The 13,633-nt window shown below is 43.0% G+C and overlaps 1 protein-coding gene across 1 annotated transcript in view; it reads right to left on the bottom strand.

Moving 5' to 3' along the window:
- Positions 1-292: 292 nt before the first annotated feature.
- The window catches only part of LOC122925023 (zinc finger protein 585A-like), a 147,232-nt gene continuing 133,891 nt past the window's right edge, over positions 293-13,633 (bottom strand). Inside the window, exon 5 of the mRNA XM_044276557.1 lies at positions 293-1,252. Within this exon, the coding sequence (XP_044132492.1) occupies positions 400-1,252 (853 nt within the window). The 3' untranslated portion in view covers positions 293-399. The remainder of the gene's footprint in view (positions 1,253-13,633) is intronic.

Genomic DNA, 13,633 nt, shown 5'->3' with positions numbered 1-13,633 from the left:
GGTGATGATATTTTACATTTTCCATACCATCTTTATTTAAACAAACTCCATTGAGTCTATGGTCCATGGAGCTGCTATAAAGCATTTCTCAATTTGCAGCTCCGGCAAAATGACAGCACGCCCATAATCTGTTCATGAAACAGAATAAAAAAATAATAATAATCTGCAATCAGTAAATAAAAACAGATTAGAAAAAAAGAATATATGTGTTTCGATGACACATTCCCTTTAAGTTTAGCTTTAGTAGTAAAACATTTCTTTTTTTTTTTGTAGAAAAATGACTTCTCTCATGTCTACCAAGATCTGATTTATCTGTACATTTCTCACATTCTAAACATGAATATGATTTTTCTCCTGTGTGACCTGTCTCATGTCTAACAAATCTATCTATAAAACATTTCATACATTCTGAACATTAATACGGCTTCTCTCCTGTGTAACAAGATCAGATTTTTCTGTACAACATTTCCCAATTTTTAAACATGAATATGGCTTCTCTCCTGTGTGAATTAGCCCATGTTTAACAAGATGTGATTTCCTTGTAAAACATTTCCCACATTCTGAACATGAATATGGCTTCTCTGCTGTGTGAGTTCTCTGATGTCTAACAAGAAGTGCTTTATCAATAAAACATTTCCCACAAAGTGAACATGAATATGGCTTCTCTCCTGTGTGAAATCTCTCATGTCTAACAAAATATGACTTATCTATAAAACATTTCCCACATTCTGAACAAGAATATGGTTTCTCTCCTGTGTGAATTCTCTCATGTGTGACAAGACTTGATTTGTCTCGAAAACATTTCCCACATTCTGAACATGAATACGGCTTCTCACCTGTGTGACTTCTCTCATGTGTAACAAGATTTGATTTCTGTGTAAAACATTTCCCACATTGTGAACATGGATACGGCTTCTCTCCTGTGTGACTTCTCTCATGTGTAACAAGATTTGATTTCTGTGTAAAACATTTCCCACATTCTGGACATACATATGGCTTCTCTCCTGTGTGAAATCTCTGATGTCTATGAAAATGTGATCTTTGTGTAAAACATTTCCCACATTCTGAACATGAATATGGTTTCTCTCCTGTATGACTTCTCTCATGTATAATAAGATTTGATTTGTGTGTAAAGCATTTCCCACATTCTGAACATGAATATGGCTTCTCTCCTGTGTGACTTCTTTCATGTCTAACAAGATGTGATTTAACTGTAAAACATTTCCCACATTCTGAACAGGAGTATGGCTGACTTTTGTGAATTCTTCCATGGTTAGAAAGACCTGAGCTTTTTGTGAACTCTTTAACACATTGGTCAGGAGAAGGTTCCTCATGTTGACTATATAATAGATCTGTACTGTGAAATCTTAGATGTACATGAAGGTTTTCTCCTGAAGAGCACGGCATGTTATCTTCATCTTCATTATACTTTTGTAATAACATGAAGTTTTCCTCAGAATTCTTACTGGGATTTTCTGTTAAGATAAAAATTGGAATTTGTGATTTTTGCTTAAAGCCATACAGTACACAAACGTATAATATTCCTAATAAGCTGGAAGTGGATCCAGCAGAGGGAGAAGTATAAGCCATTCATTTTGAATCCACTCCTGCATTTGTGGTTCTAGCCTTATCACGTTTTCTCCAACCTCCTGACAAAGTCCAGGCTTATGGTTACACCCAGTCACCACTTTTACTACATAGAGTAAGTTATGACTTGATAAAACAAAAAAAAAATTGAAGTTTGACCATGTCTGGCACCCAGTCCTGCACCCTTCTGACACTACTTTGCCCTTCAACACTAACTGGCCATCACTTTAATACAGCAGTACTAAAAATGGGTTATTTGACAATTTTTTGACTCATGCTTCTTACAGCTGTAACATTGATAATGATGACTATGGCCAGTGCCGATCTCCCCAGTGCAATTAGGTTCCAGGCACTTTCTGGATCACATGCACGTGATCCCAAGGCTGTCTGATTGCCCATAGCCAACCTACGTACATTGTGGGTTGTAACCAAGCCTAGATCATATGCACAATATATAGCTGATTATCCAAAAAGTGCCTGGTGGAATAGAATTTTTACTAAAAGTCAGATCGAAGTCAATTTCTTTGGCTTTGATTCGCTCAACACTACCCATAACTTTTTCATTTTCACTCGAGGCTGTTTTTTGCAGGACAAGTTGTTATTTTTAGTACCATCATTTTGGGGTACATATCACTTATTGACTAATTGTTGAATGGAAAAAAACACCAAATCGTTTTCTTTATTCTAAGGGTCATTATGATTGCTCTGGAACCAAATCTATATACAACAAACAAATGTAGTTATATTTTTTTGCCCTCCTTGAAGCTGTGATCCTTTGACCACTTGGATCATGCAGTTTTCCACCACATTTTACCCTGGCAGCGCACTGATAAGTAGCCTATTATACCCAACCTCTGGTAGGGTTGCACCGGGTATAGAAGTATCGATACCCAATCAATACTTTTAGACCCGGATCGATACGATACCGGGTCTTACTATTTAACGATACTAGGCTCTGCTGCTGTGCAGCCTAGTATCAGTTAGAGAACATGGCACGCGCCGCTCTCAGTGGCCTCCCCCAATATTAGTATCATTGGTGGCAGTGGCCACAGGGTCCCCTACCCTCCTCTTCATTGATGGCAGTGGCAGTTCCGATCGGAGCTCCGGCAGTGTAATTGCGGGGCTCCGATCTGTTACCATGGCAGCTAGGAAGCTACTGAAGCCCTGGCTGCCCTGGTAAGCAAGGAGAGTGTGAAGTCCTAGTCACCCTAAGAGAGCTCTATTAGGGTGAATAGGACAAGGGTTCTAGCCCCTAAGGGGGCTAATAATAAAAAAAAAACTTTCCAATTTTACATATAAAATTTACAAACAATAAAAAATAAACATATTACATATCGCCATGCCCGAAAAAGTGTGAACTATTAAAATATTTAAAAATATTTCCTATGCAGTCAACGCCGTAACAGAAAAAAATTAAATATGTCGCAACTGCGTGATTCGCCATTTTTTGTCACCTTGTCCCCCCATAAAATAGGATAGGACTGCTCTATTATGGTGTTTTATTTTTTTCGCGTGGTATCATATGGTATCAAGTATCGCAATACTTTTTCATGGTATCGAAATCGAATCAAAATCTTGGTATCGTGACAACCCTGGCCTCTGGTATGGACAGGCAATTAATGAGCAGCGCAGCAGCTGGTGATCAGATTCTCCTCCTGCCCTGAAGGCACCAAGGACAGAATCTGAAGTCACTTTCTCTATTCATGATTCCATACCTGTGGTGACATCTTCTGGAATGTCCTCCTCCACCTCACTCTTACACGGGGGATCGCCCATAATCCTCTCTTCTTCATCCTCCACTTTAATATCAGTCAGATCTTCCCCCTGATTTGTCATCTGTAACAATTCAGTACAATGCAGCAGACAGGTGGGAAATCTAACAGATGCACAGAAGAGACCCCCACAATCTATGACCCCTCTATGACTGCAGGACCCCCCTATATAGATGTGTACAGGGCTCAGCTCCATCTACCTGAGGGTTCTCTGGGACCTTCTCCTCTGGACAGTCCTGGGAATACAGAGGACGGGGACATCTCTCTGGTGGATTTCTCCTCCTGGATCCATCTGTGGAGACACAAGCACACAGTGACTGAATACATGGCCTCCTGTAGATCTGTCTTCTCTCAGCTTCTTCACTTATTTAGTTATCAGGTGTAAATAATATTCTGTTCCTCATCACCTGTGCTGAGGTCCATATGAAGACTTTTGTAAATTAATCAATGTACAAGTAGGAAGCAAAACAACTACTACCAGTCTCCTCTCCACCGAGGTGTTGCAGAAAGCTCTACATCCCCCTCCAAGTCCCCTTTCCCAGGGAAGACAATTCCTTTCTCCTTCAGGATTACAGCAGCGGCCTTATAGCCATTGCCAGGCACCCAGAGACAGACTGGTCGCTTCTGCTCAGGATAACGTGGGATATAGGCATACCACTCCTGATGCTCCTCAAGCTCTGCCTCCTCAATTTGGAGGTCTCCCTATGCCCACCATTTTTGATAGCCTGCAGAGATCTCAGTCTTCTCCAGCTTCCCATCCCTGGGGACTCTGATCATACATCTTGGGTACAACATTTGAAATCTCTTCCAAGCACATAGGATTTTAAGTCCCTTATCTCAGGAGGTCAGAAATCTCTGCAATTACTGCAGTTAGGGAGGATCTGAAAGCTAACATAGGCCGTACTGAGCAACTATAGGATGACCATATTTGTTTCCTAGCAGTCCAAATAAGCAACAATTCATTCTGATGCCCAAACTCAGGCCGTAAAATGAGAAGATACCCTGAGGTCTTAGATAATAGGGACCTTCGGCTTTATTCAATCAAATTCTTGATTTACCACTGAAAATGGACTGTGCTCCAGGGCTGTGGCACCTCAGGGAAGAACCTCTCAACCTCTAAATATAATTTTCAACTTTGCCATAAAGAAAGTATCATGTGTCGAAGTTTTCACAAAGGAGATTCTTACGACCCCTGCTGGACATTTTTCTGGATAATAACATCAGCTATCGATGGGGGCTTGCTTTAGTTTAATTGTGATATACTTCAAATATCCATGGACAATACATCAGCCCCACCAGAAAAGACGTTGCATGCGAGCATTACCCCACCATTCTCCTCCTTGATCTTCTAGAGAGATTCAGTTTGGATCCTGAACTTGGATGTTGTTAGGGCCCTTTTCACTTGATTGGCCGGTGACTATGGATCCTTTTGGGATTAATAATCCACATACTTAATTGCTATTTCTCATTTGCTATTATGTCACAGTTTAGTTTATATTATATGGGGCAACATGTCCCCTGTGCCGGCCACAACTCTGTTTAATTTCTCTGATATCTTGTAATGCACTTACCCGCCCGCACTCCTGTACTGAATCCGGTCTTTGTAATGCAGTGTCGCCAGCATCAGCCCATTACTGTGGGTCTGGTCGGCCTATTAGGGGTGCCGGGCCAAACAATCTCGGGGCTGGCGTCACTTGCTTCCTGTGAGCGGGGTATTTAAAACGGCAACTGCTGGCCACAGTTGCCTGTGATTGGTCTTCTTACCACACGCTTTATTTCACTTTCAATTTGGATTCCTGACCTTCTGCATGTTAGTGACCTTGCCTCTGACCTCCTGGTTTTGATCTGTTTGATACTTGACTCTGCGTGTTGTCTCTTCCCTGGTGTTAGAATTGATTCACGGTTTCTGATTTGAGTTAGTGCATATTTTGTCTGTGGCCTGTCTGTCTTCTCCTTACCCCTCCTCTGGCTAGGCCGTGTGAACTTAGCTAGGTTAAGGACTATCGCTCAGTTGGGGACAGCTGTTTAGGAGAGATCATGCAATAGGTAAGAAAAGTGGTGTGGGTAAAGTTCAGGACCTGAAGTGACACATCGGTGCGGACCAAGGCCCTGTAGTCCCCTTGTTGTTTCTCTCTATAACAGGTATAAGATTTGTTCCCATTTTTACTATTTCCTTACAGGCAGCCCATCACTCCATAGGAGCTCAGGATATAGCCGGTGAACTTATTGTCATTGTTTTTTTTATATATGATTTCCTCTGCTATTTTCCTCCACATGGGGGTTGAATTCTATTATCTCTTTTTACATAGTAACAGTTTATAAGGCTGAAAAAAGAAATGTGTCCATCCAGTTCAGCCTGTTATCCTGCAAGATGATCCAGAGGAAGGCATCAGATTCTCCTCCTGTCCTGAAGGCACCAAGGACAGAATCTGAAGTCACTTTCCCCATTCGTGATTCCATACCTGTGGTGACATCTTCTGGAATGTCCTCCTCCATCTCACTCTTATACGGGGGATCGCCCATCATCCTCTCTTCTTCATCCTCCACTTTAATATCAGTCAGATCTTCCCCCTGATTTGTCATCTGTAACAATTCAGTACAATACAGCAGACAGGTGGGAAATCTAACAGATCCACAGAAGAGACCCCCACAATCTATGACCCCTCTATGACTGCAGGACCCCCCTATATAGATGTGTATAGGGCTCAGCTCCATCTACCTGAGGGTTCTCTGGGACCTTCTCCTCTGGACAGTCCTGGAAATACAGAGGACGGGGACATCTCTCTGGTGGATTTCTCCTCCTGGATCCATCTGTGGAGACACAAGCACACAGTGACTGAATACATGGCCTCCTGTAGATCTGTCTTCTCTAAGCTCCTTCACTTCTTTAGTTTTCAGGTGTAAATAATATTCTGTTCCTCATCACCTGTGCTGAGGTCCATATGAAGACTTTTGTAAATGAATCAATGTACGGTACAAGTAGGATGTGCAAGTTGATCCAGAGGAAGGCAAAAAAAAAAAACCCTGTGAGGTAGAAGCCAATTTTCCTCACTTTAGGGGAAAAATTCCTTCCCGACTCCGATCAGGCATCAGAATAACTCCCTGGATCAGCGACCCCTCTCTAGTAGCTATAGCCTGTAATATTATTACACTCCAGAAATACATCCAGGCCCCTCTTGAATTCCTTTATTGTACTCACCATCACCACCTCCTCAGGCAGAGAGCTCCATAGTCTCACTGCTCTTACCGTAAAGAATCCTCTGCTATGTTTGTGTACAAACCTTCTTTCCTCCAGACGCAGAGGATGTCCCCTCGTCACAGTCCTGGGTATAAATAGATGATGGGAGTGATCTCTGTACTGACCCCTGATATTTATACATAGCTAGTCATACATAGTTTTGATACAGTGTTCCCATTTTTACTGCCCTTTTTGGGGGATTTTTGTTTTTTGTGGGTACACCCATGTGTATATCTTTACCATTATTACTGTTGTTATTGAATGATATGAATTATACTTTTACTCTCCCTTTTTTGTCTCCCTTCAGCTCCACCTAGGTTTTTGGGATATTCAAAGGAAAAAAATGCGCTGCTCCTGATGATTCTGAGCAAGTTTCCACAGAATCAATCACTGCTCCAGTATGCAAGCGCTTCTCCCAAATTTTCGCCTTTAGCTTTACATTGACCAAATAGAGGTAAAGCACACAGATAGTGAAGCACCAAAGATAAAACCAGAATCCTGCAAATTTATTGTACTTACAAAAGGGATAAAAATACAAGCATATGACGATAAAACATCGGTCTCCCAACAATCGCCCAACCCGGGTTTCACCATCTGCTTTGTCAGGGGCGTATCCCTCTCCCAGTTAAGGGAGGGTCTTTTACAGTCAGCTCAAATTAAAAAAATAATCCAAACATAGATTACATAAAAAAAAATAAAAAAAAAGTTTTTTTCTGATTGCAGAGTTTCACTTCTCAGTCCTGTCAACTGATGGCTCATGACTGAGAAGTGCAAATAAACAGATTTTTTAACCCCTTCATCTAAAAAAGTCTGAACAATTTTAATAAAGACCAATTGAAAAGTAGAAATTAGTCCTACTGGTAATTAGAAGCACCACATGGACGTCTAGAAAAGCCGGGTCAGGACGAATCACAACCTTGTCCTCAAAAAATTGTGGTGTGCGGGGGGTTAATGGAGATGGCCTGAATTTCATTTATTCTGCGGGCAGATGTCGATGCAACCAGGATACATAGTTTCAGGGTAAGACATTTTATGGAAATTGAATCTATAGGTTCAAATGAGGGACAAGTTAAGGCTTTTAAGACTATGTCCAAATCCCAAGGAGGAGGCCTGACTGATGACACCAAGGAAGACCCGTCAACTGCTTTAAAAACCCTAGATACCCAATGGAATGCTGCAATCTTTTGATTGAATAGAGCTGACATGCCGAGACATGTACTTTTAAAAAGGTACTACCTGCCAAGTAATACCAAGTTTATGGGAGCAGAGGGTGGAATATCATTAATCTGAATTTGTGCAAAGGCTAAAAATTTCTGCCATACCCTAGTATAAATGGCAACAGTAACCTTCTTCCTACTCTTAAAAAGGGTTGAAATTAGGGCCTCAGAAAACCCCCTTTTCCTTAGCATGTACCTTTCAAGTTCCAAGCAGTTAAGTGGAGGTTCTTTATATGAGGATGCATTACTGGTCCCTGGCTCAACAGGCCCCGGATCTCCGGAAGCACCCATTGGTCCGAGACCGAAGGGATCCGGAGCCACGTGAACCAAGATCTTCTCGGCCAAAGGGGGGCAATGAGGATCACTCTTGCCCTCTCTTCCCGGATTTTTTGTAACACACAGGGAATTAAAGGAAAGGGAGGGAAGGCGTAGGCCAGGTGAAAATCCCATTTCTGAATCAAAGCATCTATGCCATAAAGGGATCCGGTATGATCTAGGGGTAAAAAAGATTGTGACTTTGTTGTTCTGGTGAGTCGCGAATAAATCTATGTCTGGTTGCCCCCAGAGGTCCGTTATCTTTTTGAAAACGGATTGGTCGAGAGACCACTCGGTTTGAGAAAGTATCTGACGACTTAGAAACTCCTCCTATTTGTTTTCGATGCCCTTGATATGGACTGCCGAGATTGAAGTACATACTCTTTCTACTAGATTTAGGATTCTGTAGGCTTCTTGCATTAGAGTGCTGCACTTTGTGCCTCCCTGTTTGTTGAAGTATGAAACTACCGTCTTGTTGTCCGTTAAAATTCCTAAATCTCTTCCCCTTATCCTGAGAAGGACAGAGTTCATTGCTAGACACACGGCCATCAGCTCTTTCAGGTTGGAGGACCTTTTTTCTTGGACACTTCCCCAAAGGCCCTGGAGGGAGACTTCCTGAATATGAGCTCCCCATCCCCATGGGCTTGGGTCTGTGGTCAGACAAATTAGTTCTTCCATTTTCCATGGATAAGATTTTCTCTTTTCAGTCACCATGTCAAGTTCTGGAGGGTCTGGTTTGATATTTTTATCTTTACCTCTAGATAGTTGCTTTCTTTCCATTGGGACAAGATCTCCCGTTGTAGTCCCCTTGAATGGAGCTGTGCCCATCGTACTGCTGGAATACAAGATGTGAGAGACCCCAGGATAGACATCCCCTTCCTTAGTGAAATTACAGGGTTTCTGATCAGGCCCCTGATTCTTTCTTGGATGAGACTCACTTTTTCCTCTTGCCAAAAACATCTCTGGAGGGACGAATGCAGAATTTATCCCAGAAAAAACTGCCTCTTTGTGGGACGTGGTCCTGATTTACTATCCATCCTAAAATGTTTAGGATTTTTACTACCTCAGCAGTAGCCGCTGTTCTGCAAGAATCTTCTGTGTTTCCAACAATTAAAAAATAGTCTAGGTAGGGAATAACAAGGAATATCCCTTTCCCTTATATGGGCTGCCATTTATGCGATTATTTTCGTGAATACTCTTGGAGCCATAGATAGGCCGAAAGGGAGGGCCTGAAACTGGAAATGTTCTAACTGACAGCGGCTCTTAGGAACCTCTGAAGATCTGCAAAAATTGGGACGTGGTAATACGCATCCTTGAGGTCGAGTACTGCCATGAAGCAATGAGGCAAAAGAAGGTTTATGGCTGATATGATAGTTTCCATTTTGATTTTTTTTAACTGGAAGCACTGATTTAACTTCTTTAGGTTTATAATAGTTCTTAAAGACCCGTCTGGTTTTTCTACCAGAAATAGGGGGAATAAAACCCTTTGCCTTTCTCCTGCTCCATTACCGGGATTAAAAATGATTTTTCTATAAAATTTTGTACTTCTTTTTCCATGGCAGATTTTCCTACACTTGGAGTTAGAATTTTTGTAATAAAGAATCTTGCTGGAGGGACCAGACGGAATTCTAATTTTAAACTGCTGCAGATTGAGTCTAGAATCCAAGAACTTGATGAAATTTGGGTCCATTCTATGAAGAAATGTTTTAGTCTTCCCCCCACTGGATATCTGGCGTCATTGTTGGTTTTGTTTATTTTTATCCCCAAAGGACTTGTTGAAGTAGTTTCTACCCTTCCTCTGGTTCCTAAATTTGTCATCTCTGGATTTTTTTGTCTGAGTCTCAATTCCCTCTGAAGGTACGAAAAGAAGAAAAGAAAAAATTCTGGAACCCCAGAAACTTCCCTCTTTTTATCGGCCGCCTTATCTAATAGATCGTCCAAAGTGGGACCGAACAAGTGTTCTCCTTCGCATGGGACACCACAAAGTTTTTTTTTAGACGGGAGATCGCCACCCCAATTTTTTAACCATAGCGCTCCTCGTGCCGAGTTTGATAATGCTGCAGATTTGGCTGCCAATCTGACTGAATCAGCGGAAGAATCAGTTAGGAAGTCCGCTGCTTTCTTAATTGTTGGAAGGGAAGCAATAATCTCTTCCCTGGGACCTCTATTTTTAAGTTGGTTTTCTAACTCCGAAAGCCAGACTATAAGGGACCTGGCTGTACAGGTAGAGGCTATACTTGGCCTAAAGGAGGAAGTTGATGCCTCCCATGCTCCTTTTAGAAAAGGTATCAGCCTTTTTATCTAAGGGATCTTTTAGTATCCCCATATCGTCGAATGGAAAGGCTGTTTTCCTAGAGACTTTAGAGATAGCTACGTCTATTTTTGGGGCTTTATCCCATGTAGCAGAGTCTTCCTCTTTGAATGGATATTTACGCTTAAAATTTTTTGATATAAACACTCTCCTGTAAAGCTTTTTCCATCCCCCCTTGATTAAGGCTGAAACATTTCTGTGGACTGGAAATGTGCTATGGTGTTTGGATTTTCAGGCCCCCAAACATGATGTCCTGAATAGATCGGGGCTTTCTCGTCTCCTCAATGCCCATGGTTGAGCGAATCGCTTTCAGGAGTTTATCTGTGTCCTCTAAAGGAAAACAGGGACTTCCACTAATCTCGCCATCCTCAGAGGAGGACTGTGAAGAATTTTCAGATTGTTCAAACAGAGAGGAGTGTATCTCTTCCTCCTCAGGGTCAGAGGATATATACTCCTGTACAGACTCCCGGCTCTTTGTTCTAGGGTCTTTCTCCCCCAGTCCCTTCCTAGATAATAGTGTAGAGTTGACTTCAGATCTAACCAGGGTCTGGAGACATTTATAAAAGGAAGGAGACTCTTCCGCTACTGTTCTATCTATGCAAGATTGACACATCTTCTTTTCCCAATCTGAGGACAACACGGATTTACATAGGGCACATTGTTTATTCTTCTTTTTAGAAAACACTTTAGAAAAGACTTTTCTTGTCTGACAATTGATTAACATAAATACATCAGTACAAGGAAGCATAATAAAGAGACCCAGGCACTCACCCCCTCAGAAATACCGAGACTGGAGGGACTGTCTCCTCAGTAAGTTTGTCCTCCTCCATTTCCCTTACTGGCCACCAGGATTGCTTGGAATGCCAGGCAAATCGAAAACTGCGCTCTTCTCATAGGTGCACCTGAATGACGTCACTCGCAACGCAGTGCGCCGATCATGTGACCGCTTTCCCCGGCCTACTCACTGCCGGAAGCTTATACTCCTCCTCCTCCCCCTGGGGTTCGTCATCCGTGCCTCTAGTGCATCAAGTGATGCCTCCAGGCACTTCCAGCTCCAGCACACTATCACTCCCTCCGGAGTTTAGCTGTGCCTCTGCTTGTCCCCATACGCACCAACTGATGCCGCCTTACTTACCCCGGGACCGCAGGTATGAACAGAGCACCACCAGAGGGAAGAACCTGAAAGGAAAAACTGCAGGCTTCACCAGAGAGAGGAAACCACACTGAATTGGGAGGAGAGTGTCCGCCCTTTTATTTTCTGAAGGTTTCATGTCTCTGGTGGCGGATCCTCTCTCTCGTGGTGCTGTCATGGGTGAAGGAAAAAAATAGCTTAAAGACCTCACCTTGAGAGGTTTTAGCCAAGGCCTTAATAATGGAGTGGAACGAGAGGCCTTCACCCCTGATCCAGCCCGTAGTCAATAAAATCCGCTACAGCAGGGAATTACTCTGCACCCGTCCACTGTAGGGACAGAATAACACTGGAAGGTGGGATAGGCTTTTTAACCGCTCTGTGGTCTCTTTGTTTTAGCCCAAGGTGTCCATAAGCTTCAAGATCTCCAGGTCAAATCTCACTCCTTGATCTTCTCATTCTTTCCTCTCCATCTACACCAGCCTTATACAAATGAGTTCCCACTACATCCAAACCTAAAGAGCTCACATTGATTTATGTGGAAAAATTACTGCAATTTACCAACAACAACGTTATAATGAGAGAATAAATCCTGCGCTCTATAAGCCAAACAACCATGTGATATAAGAGGCTGGTGATCCTCCATTACATGTCACTGCACACACTGCACATGACGGCTCTTACCTTGTGATATAAGAGGCTGGTGGTCCTCCATTACATGTCACTGCACACACGTGTATACACTGCACATGACGGGTCTTACCTTGTGATACAAGAGGCTGGTACTCCTCCATTACATGTCACTGCACACACGTGTATACACTGCACATGACGGCTCTTACCTTGTGATATAAGAGGCTGGTGCTCCTCCATTACATGTCACTGCACACACGTGTATACACTGCACATGACGGCTCTTACCTTGTGATATAAGAGGCTGGTGCTCCTCCATTACATGTCACTGCACACACGTGTACACACTGCACATGACGGCTCTTACCTTGTGATATAAGAGGCTGGTGCTCCTCCATTACATGTCACTGCACACACGTGTACAGACTGCACATGACGGCTCTTACCCTGTGATACAAGAGGCTGGTGCTCCTCCATTACATGTCACTGCACACACGTGTATACACTGCACATGACGGCTCTTACCTTGTGATATAAGAGGCTGGTGCTCCTCCATTACATGTCACTGCACACACGTATATACACTGCACATGACGGGTCTTACCTTGTGATATAAGAGGCTGGAGCTCCTCCATTACATGTCACTGCACACACGTGTATACACTGCACATGACGGGTCTTACCTTGTGATATAAGAGGCTGGAGCTCCTCCATTACATGTCACTGCACACACGTGTATACACTGCACATGACGGGTCTTACCTTGTGATATAAGAGGCTGGAGCTCCTCCATTACATGTCACTGCACACACGTGTATACACTGCACATGACGGGTCTTACCTTGTGATATAAGAGGCTGGTGCTCCTCCATTACATGTCACTGCACACACCTGTATACACTGCACATGACGGCTCTTACCCTGTGATATAAGAGGCTGGTGCTCCTCCATTACATGTCACTGCACACACGTGTATACACTGCACATGACGGCTCTTACCCTGTGATATAAGAGGCTGGTGCTCCTCCATTACATGTCACTGCACACACGTGTACACACTGCACATGACGGCTCTTACCTTGTGATATAAGAGGCTGGTGCTCCTCCATTACATGTCACTGCACACGTGTATACACTGTACATGACGGCTCTTACCCTGTGATATAAGAGGCTGGTGCTCCTCCATTACATGTCACTGCACACACGTGTATACACTGCACATGACGGCTCTTACCTTGTGATATAAGAGGCTGGTGCTCCTCCATTACATGTCACTGCACACGTGTATACACTGTACATGACGGCTCTTACCCTGTGATATAAGAGGCTGGTGCTCCTCCATTACATGTCACTGCACACACGTGTATACACTGCACATGACGGATCTTACCCTGTGATATAAGAGTCTGGTGCTCCTCCATTACATGTCAC

This window comes from Bufo gargarizans, chromosome 1 (assembly GCF_014858855.1).
Source record: "Bufo gargarizans isolate SCDJY-AF-19 chromosome 1, ASM1485885v1, whole genome shotgun sequence".
Lineage (NCBI taxonomy): Eukaryota > Metazoa > Chordata > Amphibia > Anura > Bufonidae > Bufo > Bufo gargarizans.
The sequence above is the reverse complement of the archived record's forward strand: the minus strand, read 5'-3'. Positions and strand labels throughout refer to the sequence as shown.